The sequence below is a fragment of the Cydia amplana genome, chromosome Z, assembly GCF_948474715.1.
Source record: "Cydia amplana chromosome Z, ilCydAmpl1.1, whole genome shotgun sequence".
Classification (NCBI taxonomy): domain Eukaryota; kingdom Metazoa; phylum Arthropoda; class Insecta; order Lepidoptera; family Tortricidae; genus Cydia; species Cydia amplana.
In genome coordinates this window covers 3,987,408-4,000,808 of record NC_086096.1, presented here as the reverse complement: position 1 = coordinate 4,000,808, position 13,401 = coordinate 3,987,408, and the positions used below count along the sequence as shown (strand labels likewise).

At 40.4% G+C, this 13,401-nt stretch overlaps 1 protein-coding gene across 1 annotated transcript in view; it reads right to left on the bottom strand.

The window, feature by feature from the left end:
* Positions 1–2,038: 2,038 nt before the first annotated feature.
* Positions 2,039–13,401, bottom strand: part of LOC134660941 (anion exchange protein 3) — a 92,834-nt gene continuing 81,471 nt past the window's right edge. The window contains exons 9-20 of the mRNA XM_063516828.1: positions 12,166–12,330; positions 9,226–9,372; positions 8,176–8,764; positions 6,895–7,076; positions 6,227–6,456; positions 5,842–6,008; positions 5,439–5,593; positions 4,966–5,213; positions 4,195–4,409; positions 3,487–3,695; positions 2,973–3,143; positions 2,039–2,183 (exon numbers count right to left, since the gene is read on the bottom strand). Of these exons, the coding sequence (XP_063372898.1) occupies positions 2,115–2,183; positions 2,973–3,143; positions 3,487–3,695; positions 4,195–4,409; positions 4,966–5,213; positions 5,439–5,593; positions 5,842–6,008; positions 6,227–6,456; positions 6,895–7,076; positions 8,176–8,764; positions 9,226–9,372; positions 12,166–12,330 (2,547 nt within the window). The 3' untranslated portion in view covers positions 2,039–2,114. The remainder of the gene's footprint in view (positions 2,184–2,972; positions 3,144–3,486; positions 3,696–4,194; positions 4,410–4,965; positions 5,214–5,438; positions 5,594–5,841; positions 6,009–6,226; positions 6,457–6,894; positions 7,077–8,175; positions 8,765–9,225; positions 9,373–12,165; positions 12,331–13,401) is intronic.

Here is a 13,401-nt window from a genome sequence, read left to right as displayed (position 1 = left end):
TATTGATATACAGGGTGGCTAAAAAATAACTGCATTCCCGTTGCTAGGGAGGTTTTGGGATTATACTGAGCAACTTTCACTATGGGACCAACCCCGAAATCGCGATTTTTTAAAATCTGTTTCATACATTTAGGCTGGTCCGTTTTCTATGGCAGGGTAAATTCTCTCCACATTCTAATACCAACAAATCGTAATTTAGTGCAATTTATAAAAATTCGTTGTTTCTCATATTTTATCGATCTTACTCATTTAATTATGTAAGAAAAAGAGTAGGTATCACAATATACATATTTGTATTATGCCGGGCCAAAAACAGGGTAGGTAATTATTTTACAAAAAATAAACTAATTCATTGCTAGATGGAAAATACCCCATAGTGGTTTTTCGTTCGTTACCTACTAGGTACAAAAGTGTATTTTATAAGCTCATTTTACGACCCTCACAGTGAACCCGATAAACGGGGAAATTCAGTAAGTACCTAAGCTAAGAAGAATCCATAAAGTCACGGTCATAAGGATAGTAATATTTTTCCTCTATTATTAAAATATACCAAGTTGTTCATGGCCACGACTGTAGGTATGTTGTACATAAATGTTTACATCAAATAACATTGAATTTTACTTACAAATACTGTAATCTAATGTATATATTATACATATTCTGACTCTCTCATAAAATCCACGACCCAGAAGCATATTCTAAAATATAGTTTCAAAATAAACATATAAGTATCAGTGCTTCGCACACTAAGGTCTTAAAGTACGCGCACCCATTCATCTTGAATTTTGATATAATTTTGACAAATCAACTGCAGAATCTTCAAATAAGCCATTACATGGGTTACACGTATAACAATAATACTTTCTAGGTGGATTCCTAAAATAAAACAACAATAATAAAATATATTTTTCCTTAGATTCTCTACTATTAATTATAAGTACAGAGTAAGTAAGTACATTAGAGGCCGTTTTAACAAACTTAAGTTGAAGTTGAATTAATAAACTCCACTTACTACTGAAATCAAAATGATTTAAAATAAATTAATCGACATTATGTGCACACATGATTGCATCTTCCGCTACGACGGATATATTAGCTCTCGATCCACCTTTAAAGTTGACGTGCAAGAAAAACAAGTGAATATTGTTGAAATCCATTACTGACAATAGAATGTACAAGGGAAAACGTAGCCGCTACTCTTAGCACTATTCCACTAACCCGGGGTTAACCGGTTAAACCTGGAGCTACCATGGTTACCAGTACAATTTGATACTGCCTGCTACTAGTACACAGTACACGAAGCATGTACGAGTAAGACCATCGAGGCATAGAGGTCATCACACATAAGCGCGCATCATACTTTTTAGTATGAGGGCGAGACCGCTTTTTTCAGTTGCGCCCACTATTACGACCAATACTCGTGTAAATTACTAATATTTACAGAAGCTAAGCTTTAAACTTGTACCTGGGCTGTTATAGTATAAAATGGTATAGAATACAACTCAGTTGAGTTGCTCGAATCGTAGCATTTTACAAGTATTTTTGCACCTATGTGTGGTGACCTCGTGCTCTATTTAAATTGTAACTTAATAATGCGGTGACTGCGTATTCTGTGTCCCTGTGACATTCCTGTAAATATCCAGGAGAAATCACAAAACACACAATCACAATCTGTGTACTGTGTAAATACACAGTAAAGAGCGTTAGCCGCGTATGGTATCAGAACCTCATGAGTCATGTCTTAAGACAAAATGTGGTGTTTTCCAAGAGTCTCTTTGCCATGGAATCAAACAACTCCTATACCTAAAATTTTTACAAATAAAGTACAGAAGACGAATCCAGGGTACAGACGTGCCAGTTGCGGACATTTTCAGTTGGAATAGTTCTCAAAATGTCAGGAGAATCTCATCATAGGAAACTAAGGAATCTCTCATTTAATAATCGTAACATTTCGATCCGCTTACAATATGAAAATATTCCGTAATTTTCCAATATGTAGAAATTTCCCATTTTGGACAGCACATCAGTAATCCGGGGAATGTTCAGTCCACTAACGATTATTGGGAGATATGTAGAAGGCATCACAAGAACGTTTAGCAGGGGAAAGCTGGCGTTTACGGCAACGGTGCCTCTTGGTAGAAATCTGGTTCGTCGTCGTCTGTTTCTTTCTGCACTCCGTCCAGCTGGAACAACAGGTTATTTTTTAAAGAATTGCAGTATTGAAGAACCTAATTTCTGAAAATACCAATAAGCCATCTTCATCGGCTTATTGGTATTTTACATTATTGGCTTGAAACCATCAGTCTGCAAGCGAGCGACGGTGGGTCGTCCAATATCGACCATTTAAAAGTTTTTTTCTAAATTGTTTTGTTTGTTGGAATTTGAGTAAATAGTCGACAGTTTTAACCGAAGTATCATAATTTCGTAATTCCGATTTTCCATATTGGCACTCCTAATTCTGGTACTTATTGCAATCTTAAAATTAGTCCGACATTTTATACTTCCGGATTTCCGGTATTCCCGCTCTACTTCACTGTTATCTTACCGCGCAGCGACATGCGCAACGGCACCATCATCACCAGGAAGAATTTCAGCCCCAGCGAGAACTGCAAGGACTTGTATGAACTTACCGCGCGGAGCTGAAGCGGTGTGAACAAGTAGGCCAGCGACATACGCAACGGCACCATCATCACCAGGAAGAACGGCAGCGCTAGCGAGAACTGTGAGGACTCGTGTGAACTTACCGCGCGGAGCTGAAGCGGTGTGAACAAGTAGGCCAGCGACATACGCAACGGCACCATCATCACCAGGAAGAATGACAGCGCTAGCGAGAACTGCGAGGACTTGTGTGAACTTACCGCGCGGAGCTGAAGCGGTGTGAATAAGTAGGCCAGCGACATACGCAACGGCACCATCATCACCAGGAAGAATGGCAGCGCTACCGAGAACTGCGAGGACTTGTGTGAACTTACCGCGCGGAGCTGAAGCGGTGTGAATAAGTAGGCCAGCGACATACGCAACGGCACCATCATCACCAGGAAGAACGGCAGCGCCAGCGAGAAGCGCGAGGACTTGACCGTGAACAGGACTATGATGCCGGTCAGCTGCACCAGCGTGAACAGATGCATCTTCCACGTTGGTACCTAAAACGCAACATGCATTAGAGATCGTCATTATCTTCGTTCCACGAGTATACATATAGGCGCTTAATGTGTACCATAAGCGGCCGGTTAATAATTGTCACAAAACTGAGGGTCAATGTTAAACCCCATACTTACGTTTTATTACCTACTTACAGGGAAGTGACAGATGTGATATAACACAATTTAAGTCGCGCTTTAAAGTACAAGTTAAAATAAAAATGCCCATATACCACGATAGTTTCCTTCTCCGAAAAGCAACTCGTAAATATCAAATGATATGTCGTCTACAAGTTTCATAAGTTTATTGACACGAGCAGGAGTTCTAACATAAGAATTTACTGACCCTTCTCACGTAGGGCACCTGCGGGTGATGCTTCACCGGCTTCAGCATAAGTATACAGCGGTCCCAGAACTGAATGCCTCCCAGCGCGGAGATGCCCATGTACAGGAACACCCCAAACAACACAGCCATCGGCACCAGGGTGAGGAGACGGGAGGCCAACACCGACAGACCCACGATGATTGCCACCAGTAGACCAGTCAGCCGTTGCTCTAAAAATTAAAATTAGGTTACTGTTAGAAAAATACTCCTTAAAATACACCTTTTACCAACAAAGATGTCAATAGACGAGCGCGGCTACAGCCCAATATCAACCTTCGTGCATTCCGACAAGGTCATGATGACGCGCAGTTTACGATATGCGTGGCTTTCAAAGGAATACGAAGGTGGAGCAGACCGGAGGAAAATACCAATAGATGTCTTTAATCTGAAAACAAGATGGCACTGGCTGGTAGGACAACTAGAAAGAGTACCAGCAGGCCTGTGAGTTTTTGTTCTGAAAACTATGGTTTAGTTAGTTATGCGTCAGTGGCTCTTGATTTGAACATATTTTATATCTGGCTGCAATCGTTTAGTAAAGATTTGTTACTTGATGCGTCAAATTACGAGTACAGACATATATTCGCCTCTAAACGCTATACGTATATATGTACTACTGCAAGTACTTAAGATGCGTAAGTTACGTGGAGTGAGGTAAACTGGTTACCGTACCTTTAACCTCAACGATATGCGGCTTGTCACCAGGCGCGTGCGTGGTCGACATGACAGTGAGCGCCGACACGTGCGACACCGAGCGCACGGTCGCCACGCACTGCCACGGCGCGCCGAACATGCCGCAAAGGCAGTTCACGAACGACATGATCACGATGTCCATGTGGAAGCCGCTGCCTTTTTTCAGATTTCGCTCGGGTTTGTCAACGATCAACCTGCGGGAATGAGGGATATAGACGGAGCCCGCTTGCGGGGGTTTCCGCAAATGCGGGGGTTCGGAGCTAAGAAGATATTTGCTAAGACTTCAACGGGGATGCACTGCTTTTTCGGACTACGCAAGTATTTGTAGAAGTGTTTACTAAATAAAATTTTCGCTATGCTGAGGCTTGTGACAAAGGAATCGCTTTGCATATTATTTTAAAATAAACTGTAGGTATAGATTATTTATGAATAAAATAATCACGAGTACTCATGATGTTAATTAAAACCACACGTCATCTGCATATACATTTTGAATTCACTAATTGCATTACTGCAATGATTTCTATGTGATTAACAAAACTATATTTTTATGTTTTAAGTACATTTACACATTTATACGAATATTCAGTATTTGCAGACGTTTAATGCAGCAGCACCACTACAAGTGAAATCATAAATCACGGGAGCATCGGACCTTTACAAGTTCACGAAGTATGATTAATGATATGACTTCACTTGTCTGATGACATACACACGGACAATAAATAAACAGTCGCGTCAGCTTCTTACTCTGCGATATGCGTCTCCATAAAAACGATGATGTAGACCATGAGCGCAGGCAGCGCCATAGCGAACGCGGCCCAGGCTGGGATTGTCGCCAGGCCAGGAGTCATCACCACCAGCCAAGGCCGAGGAGACGTGGGGTGCAGACCCTCGGGAACGCGCAATGTGTCAGTGTAGACAGGAACAGCGGATGCCAGACCCACCATCAGGACTATGGCGATTGGGACTCCGAAGTCGCCTAACGCACGTCGCGCCTGGCAGAGTAATAGAAAAATTAAGATCAGACAAGTAATACCAACGGCAACGCCACTAGTCATGAACTATGAAAATTACTAATAAAAAATTAGTAAAAATTTTAACGGTGTCAGACAGTTTGACGTAAACAATTGACGTAAACCAGTTCAAATATGAAGGTAGCCAGAATTTTTGGATAATACAGAACACTTTGTTCTCAAGCACTTTAAGGTCAGAGTACTCACGCTGCGTCCAAGGAATTTTCCGTTACGGAAGATACGCAGGTAGTAGGCGATGATGAAGGTAGCCAACGTGAGGATGGTGCAGAACAGGGCGGTGTTTGGTTGTGGCGCTGGCGGCGGCGGCAGTAGAGGAGGACCCCACATGGTAGCGTTGTCCGCTGCAAGAACCGACAATCATCATAAGGCGTTATCATCAAATTTTTCATCATCATCTTCCTGAATTTCGTGGCAAAGAACATTGGTAAAGAATAGTTGAGAGTAACCTCAAATTCCAACGCAGTACGTCGGATCCCTATTTTTAATGATATATATATATATATATATATATATATATATATACATATATATATATATATAATTTAATTTTGCGGTAAAAAACCAGATGATCTAAAGATTAGGAACGTACCTTCAGTGCCGTTGACGACAGTGATATTCCCGGGTGCGCTGATGTTTTTCCCGTACATGGCGTACTCAATGCCCAGAGGATGAGCCCGGTACACGTTGTACAGACTCGTGATGGGCTCACCGATGAAGATCAAGGATATAAGGAACGCGAAGATGTCTTCTGTAAACCTGCGTATACAAAAAACTCGATTTATATGCTGTGCTACCTTCCATCCTGCATATTCCGATCGTCAGAAAACTACATTGGGAATTGATTTACAATTGAAAACAGACATTGCGGGTTACTGCTTCAGGTTGAAACGCAAACGCAATACATACTGTCAGCAAGAAAGACAAAGACAAATAAGTTAGATTTCCAAACAAATTGTATCTGCTATCACACTTACCTTGTGATCTTCTTAACAGCAACGCTGCCCTCAACAGAAGCGACCAGTAGTGCTATCACGATCATCCACAGTCCGCAGTACATCCGGGCAGCTAAGAAGTCGAACCCGTAAGACTTGCAAAAGCTGAAGAGCGATTCATCCAGGAGTAGAAGGGGGCCAGTCGCTCCCGTGATCATCATCGGCTGCCCCGCTAGCAGTCCGAAGAATATGCCGCCGAAGCAAGTAAATAACTGCACGGAAACAATTGAAAGTCAATATACTATAATACCAAGTTGGCATAATATTGAAACGCTATTAAGATCTAATACCGAAGAGGTGGCAGCTTCCTCGCGCAACGTATTAGTATCGCAATACAGCGAGGAAATGCTGCCAGCATTCTCGGCACCTTGTCAAAGGGGACTAATTTTTTAGATATGTTTTAGTTTTACTTAGTATTAGTTTAAATTTAGTTTTGTTTTATAAATAAGTTCGTTTATATTTTTATACGTTATAAAAAAGAAGGAATGCAAAAATACGTCGATTAAATTCAGTTAAATTAGAAGAAACCGTAACAATCGCTACCATCGCCCACACTATTAACTAACAGTTCGTAAACCTTATTGCAAAAGGCATAAGGTCCATCGATGGACAGTTAAGAGTGTAGCTGTTTGTACGAGTAAACATCTCACCAATGTCTCAGTGATCCCAATATTCCCGTCCGTCTTAGTAGCCAGCAGGCCTCCAAACGTGATGGCGGACGACACGGCCGCGAAGTACATGAAGATGGCGGCGGCCACGCACTGTCCGTTCAGAGCATCCGTGAAGTCAGAGATGTAGTACGGGTAGCGACGTTTGATGTCACGGATCACGCCTGGACAAAACAAATGGAGTATTCCACTAGACATCTATGACATGGATATCTACCGGCCCGCTGGGTAGACAGTGTAATGAATGACTGAAAGAAAGAAGTAAATAAGTAGAAAAATTATGTAAAGAAGGCCTCTGAGGGATCTACACAGGCGCCTATTATTAGGACGGCAGATTGGAGAGCCTTGGTGCACAAAACTATGACCTCATGTGGTCGCGACACTCAGTCATGAGGAAACAAGGAAGAAGAGAAGATTCCACTAGAGTGGAAAGTGGTCATTGCCGATTTTTTAAATTAACCTGATATCACAGATTCAGAAGCGCGCGACGAGTACGACGCTGGCATAATTTGAATAAATTTTGTTTCCTTTACAATATTGTAGGTCGCTAAAGTTATCATTCATTACTGGTTTTGATTTACTTTTGCTTTGATTGCTTGATGATTACCTAAATAAATGTTTTCTTCGATTTGATTTGACATTTATATATTTTTATTTTTCAGTTTTTACACTATACAAAATCGAGTTAAACATAAGTTAAACCTGTTTTATGCATATTTAGCACATCATTATTTATTTGACTTATTCAATAACTAGGTACCAAGCCAACAATATCGGTAGGTATTGCCGATTATTTACGTCAACAATCGGTATCGTATATCGGTAAAATCATGTACATAGGTTCAGGTACATGAGTATCCCTATAAATTTAATACAATAATAATTATGTATAATGTATCCATAACTTGTAAGTAACAACAAATATTAGGTTAGTTGCACGCGGCCAAAATAGACTGAGCGGGCAATCGCAATCATATTTTATATTACGCATGCCCATAATCTCAGCACATTGCTGCCAAGATCAGAATCCTCGTGCGGATAAGCATTATTGGGTAAAATATGGTTCTGATTAAATATACCGACTATTTCATATAAACCACATTTTATTCGGTCTGGTTGCTCGTCTTTTGTGTAAGTTAGCCTAGTGATCTGCTATAAAAATAATGAATTACATTTCAGAAAACCACTGGTTCAATGATGTTTAATAGTGTGCTGAATCTGAAAGTTAAATTACCCAATAAGTCAACGAAAAGATCTACATACCTCCGAAAAGTCGTCCGGTGCGCTCAAGCGGCCCCTCTGATTCCTTAGGCGGCAATCCAGCCGTCTCCATCCTCAGCAGCGCCTGTTTCTCCTCAGACATGGTCACAGCCCCAGCACCAGCAGCTACTGAAGCCCTCTTCTTCTCCAACGCGTTGGCTTTGCGACGTCGAATCATCTCGCTCTTCGCACGGAGCTCATCCATCGGCAGAAGCGCCTGCCGCTCCCAATCACCAGGCGGCAGCACGATGGAATCGTCTAAGAACTCATTGATGGCTGATAGGAGGTCTCGTCTATCGTCGGCCTTATAGGCGATGTTGTGGAAAGAAGGGTTCGCCATTAGAGTTGAGATGGATCGACCGACTTCATGGTAGTCTAGTTCGGCAGTCATAGGGCCTAGAAGGATGAACATGAACCGGACAGGGATGGGGACTTCTGTGATGGAGGGCATGAGGATGGCTTGTGCGAGGCGGACGAAGGCGATGGTGGGCTGGTCGAGGAAGCCGACGCCTCCCACGAGGACGGTCGTGGCTTCTGCGTCTCCGGGGATGCGCTTCATGATGGCTTCGTTGTGGCCACGGCGCAGTTCATCCTGTATTGAAAAAAAAAACGGATTGTAAAGGCGCGTCCGAATGTAGCGATTGATCCTGATACAAGCTTGTATCAGAAATGGTTTTCTTTTTTTTGATAAAACTATTTTTTTATTTCTTTAAAGTGTGGGGTGTGGGGTTATTGGTCTAAAATTGAGGCTGTAGGGAATAATAAGAAAACTATTGAAATACAAAAGACGGATTATTTGTGTAATATTACTCGTTAGCATAAGTCAAAAAAATAAAGACAGAACCGTTTAATGGTGACTTGAAGACCAATATTTGCAAATATTTTCTATCGAGCTGATTTTGTCCAATCAAGTACTGCCACGGTCTTTGAAATATGATGATTATTTTTATTGCTTAACCTAAATAATTAGTCTTTCTTAAAAAACTGCCAAAGTGGCATCAATTTCAACGAAATCATGTGTTAACAGCCTCTTAACCAGTGCAGCCAGCTTACCTGTGAGCCAGCGACCGTGTACTCCACTTCCTTAAGGTCTATCTTCTCGGAGCCAGCCATGGACACCTTCTTCTTAAGCTCGTGCATACTGGGCTTGTCCAGCGGTATCGCATATGAGCTCCGGCGCCGGCGCGGGTCTGCCAAGTTCTGTACATGGAGAGCCTTTTGTGTACTAGCTTTATTTAACGTTTAGCCGTCTGCGAGGTAAATACAGAAGTCAAGAACGACTTTCATTATGAGACAATCCTTGAGGTCGCAAAAATATAGAATAGAATAGAAACAGAAATATAATATTATTTATGCACAAGAGAGAGGAAAATGTATGGCATGTAATAAGAATGATTTCTGACTTCAGCACGACTTCCAGCGCTGATCTTCCAATAAGACCATAACATGACTATCCGTAATATGATTTTATGTGGGACAACATTATTTTTATAACAAGATTGGTCTCATAGTAGAAGTTGTTCAGTATGACTTAAAACTTAAATATTCATCTCGCAGAGTGTAACTAAATGTTGACAATACCAGCTTGTAGAGTTACTTATTTCAGTTTAAAACGAGCGCGAAAAAAGCTAAAAACCAATCAAAACATGATTCAATCAAAAAAATGGGATCAACACTCGATGTAATGAAAGTATTCTTGTAGATTTAATTTACATGGCAAACTATTTTCACTACTCAATGAATGCTGAAAAATTTTACAAATGGCAAATAATGGTCATATCGATCGATTTTCAACAATATTGGTGTAATGCCGATAATCCACTGCAATGCAATCGCGATAAGGTGTAATGGGGTAATTTCGAACCGGCTTGATTTTGAAAAAGGAAAATAAAACCCAAAGCACTTCATACTTTAGCAACACTTACGCTACTGCAAGTACTGTTGCTAAAGAAAATCGTTTTAGTTTAGTAGATATTTGCCATTTTCCAAATTATCCTGCGTCCGAAGTTATCCCAACGCAACTTAGAGACACATGCGATGCGAGGCCAATTAGATGCACACTTGCCCGATGTAGGCCCGACGTCGGGCCCGAGCAAGAGTCGTTTTCCGTTTCACGGAATATCAGCACATCTTTGACAATATTTGACATGTAAAAAATACTTTGTCTCTAATTGCCAAAAATGTTCAATGTTTGATATTTTTGCATTTCAAATAGGTACCTATTGTTAACGATGTGTTGATATTTGGTGAATGTGTTGTTATGTATGTCGGGCCCGTTCGCAACTGTGGACATAATAGGCCCAATATACCCACGCAGCTTGTATTTGTATGCTACGTGCGCTGCAGTGTGCATCCGCCTTAAGTCCGCTTCAAAAAAGTCAAGCGACTAAACAGCTAAATGGTTCAAAACGATGGTTTCATGATCGTTCTACTAGCTGAGTTCCTTATACTTAAAACTTCGTCCCTTTTAAATTAAAAATAAAAGATAGCTTATCATATACACTATACACGCCCATTAATTATAATATAATACTCTATCTATCGCCAATTACTTATAATACTCTATCTATTATAAGTAATTGAAGAAATTACCTTTTGACCTTGACTTGCTATATGCACTTTTTTCATGGTACAAACAAGTCAATTTGAGTGTTTATTTTGCGTTATTCACAATATACTAAGTACTCTTTAATGCACTTGTAATGGGTCTCTGGCAAAAACTATAAAATTAGTATTTGAATTATGAATACATTAGTACAGTCGCCATCACATATATCGGAGCGGCCAAGGTGCTTCTCCTCAGCGAATTTAACTTGTCCATATCTCTTACAGTATTTCATGTATTATATACATCATATTAAGTTGGTAAGGTCCATGTGGCTAATTCCGTCCACGAGCGTATATTTCTTTGGTTTTCAATCGTAGAAAAAAAAACCATCTGCTTTTTATTGCTGAAACTAAATGCAATCGCTGCCTAGTCGATGAAATTATCAATTTTGTTCCTTACGGAATTAGCCACATTGGCCTTAAATGATATTCGGAAATACATTAAATTTTGTTTTGTTTTTACACTTATGGTTGTTTCACGCGGTGGAGCAGGGTAAACTTACCGTGACCAATCAAATTTGAATTTTAATTATAGAACTAATGATATTCATGGTCATAATTTGCATGGTGATATTTTTGTTAGGTACTGCATTATTCTGTCGCCCCCGCAAACGTACGCGAAGAGCGGAGTGAAGTAGGTAATATGGAGGTAATTGTATGTTTTACCTAGGTATATATGTATAAACATATTTTTGTTTAGTATTTATTATATTATAAATTCCTCTACAGATAGGAGACGAATGTTTTAAGCAAAAGGAACCCAAATGTATTTATAATCAAAATAGGCAAAAATACAAGTTTGTATACTGTCCATAAATACGATAGTGATCAATAATCGTCTTTTCGACTAAGTATAGGCCAATTCGAGTAAGTTATTAGATCTGTTTCCGATATGATACTGAGTCAGTATCAAAAGTGATATTTTTGGTCGAAGATATGTCACTTTTGACACTGAGAGATTAGTATCATATAGGAAACAAATCGAATAACTAAAACTCGAATGCCTGTTAGCCAACATGTTATTAACGAAAAATTCGCAAGTTAGTCACGCATAAAAATGCTTTCGAATCCTGTTCGCCTGTCCTAGGGGAGGTAAATTACACAAAAAAAAAACAAAAATGTATGTTATTTGTGAACAGTGAACAGACACACCAAAATGTGCTTATATTTTTAATTTATACCCAACACACGTTTAATACTTCGTATTGCTCTTTGTAAGAAAGAAAAACTAATGTAATATACTTCAACATATTAGTTGGTATATCAGTGTATGAGTATATAGCAATATGAGCACACTTAACAGCCTAGTCCCGCTTGGTGCCGGGCCCCGAACATATCAAATGGGCCCCGCAGCCAGCGGGGGTCATTCGAAGGCATATTTCGCACGGTTTTAGGGCCGAGTCCGAGTGGAAACAAGCTGTGTCTTCGTCCGGCGGTATCCGGGGCGGGCGCCGCTGCACCCAGGGACCCTCGGGCGCCCAGGGACCCCCGGGTGCCCAGGGACCCGCGGGCGCCGAAGGATCCGCGCCCGCCCTCCTCCATCCAGATCGACTACAATACAAGAGACACTTCAGTGCCTTACGAAAACCATACTCTGTCGTAAGTTGAATAATTTTCAAAAATATTGGTGATCCATTTAAGACTTGGTCGACAGTCCAGTGGCGCCCTCATTAGGGGAATTGTGTTTTCTAATAAACCAATTAATTTTTGTTTAAATCAGTATTTTAATATTGTTGTCCTATGTACTTCTTTGATGTTTCTGTAACAGTTTTTACACAGTTTTACGACACAATAAGGCATCATTTTTATTGGAACGAATTATAAAAAATTGACGCCTTTCCAATGCACAATTCGCCACACGCCTGAGGGCATGGGTGTTACTAAATACGATTTAGACACTCATGAATTGGCCCCATTCTTAGTCAAGGCCCGTCTTCTCGAAGTAATATATAAGTCAATGAGTGAATAAAGCAGTCGATTGCCGCCCTAGGCGGTAAAGGGCTAAGTTACACACCGCCACCGGATGTGCCGTGTGTGCACTTCCTGCCTGCTCTTGGCAGCGGAAATCTACGCGATTTGGCACATTTACTGAACGTAGGTATTGTAAACTACAAATGTAGCTCAAGGTAGTTTTACGGCTTAAGGTACAACTGAGTTTATGAAAAATCGTGGCGCATTTTAGATCATAATACGGTTGCCAAAAAATATAATATCAATCTTGTACAAACAAAAACATCACGTCTAAATTCTAAATTGCTAAAAACCACCATTAAAATTTATATATATATTTTTTATCAAAAGCTAAAAATATGAAAATTGTTGCTAATAATGTGCAATTTTATTTTTTATCGAACTCATTGATTAGGTACTTATTTTGTGAAAACTTACTGAAAATAACAATTATAAAACATTTCTCTCCGCGATTACAACTTTTAAGGAATATAGGTAAGGTTGAATCACGCCTGTGAGAGTCCGACAAGAAAATTTGCATAAAGGAAGGACGCAAAACTGATAAAAAAAAGTTTTTCACCCAATTGTACAGTCGCCATCCGATATACCGGAGCGGCCAAGGTGTTCACAATATCTGAACACGCACCCTAAGAGCGGTTTCGCATTACGTCC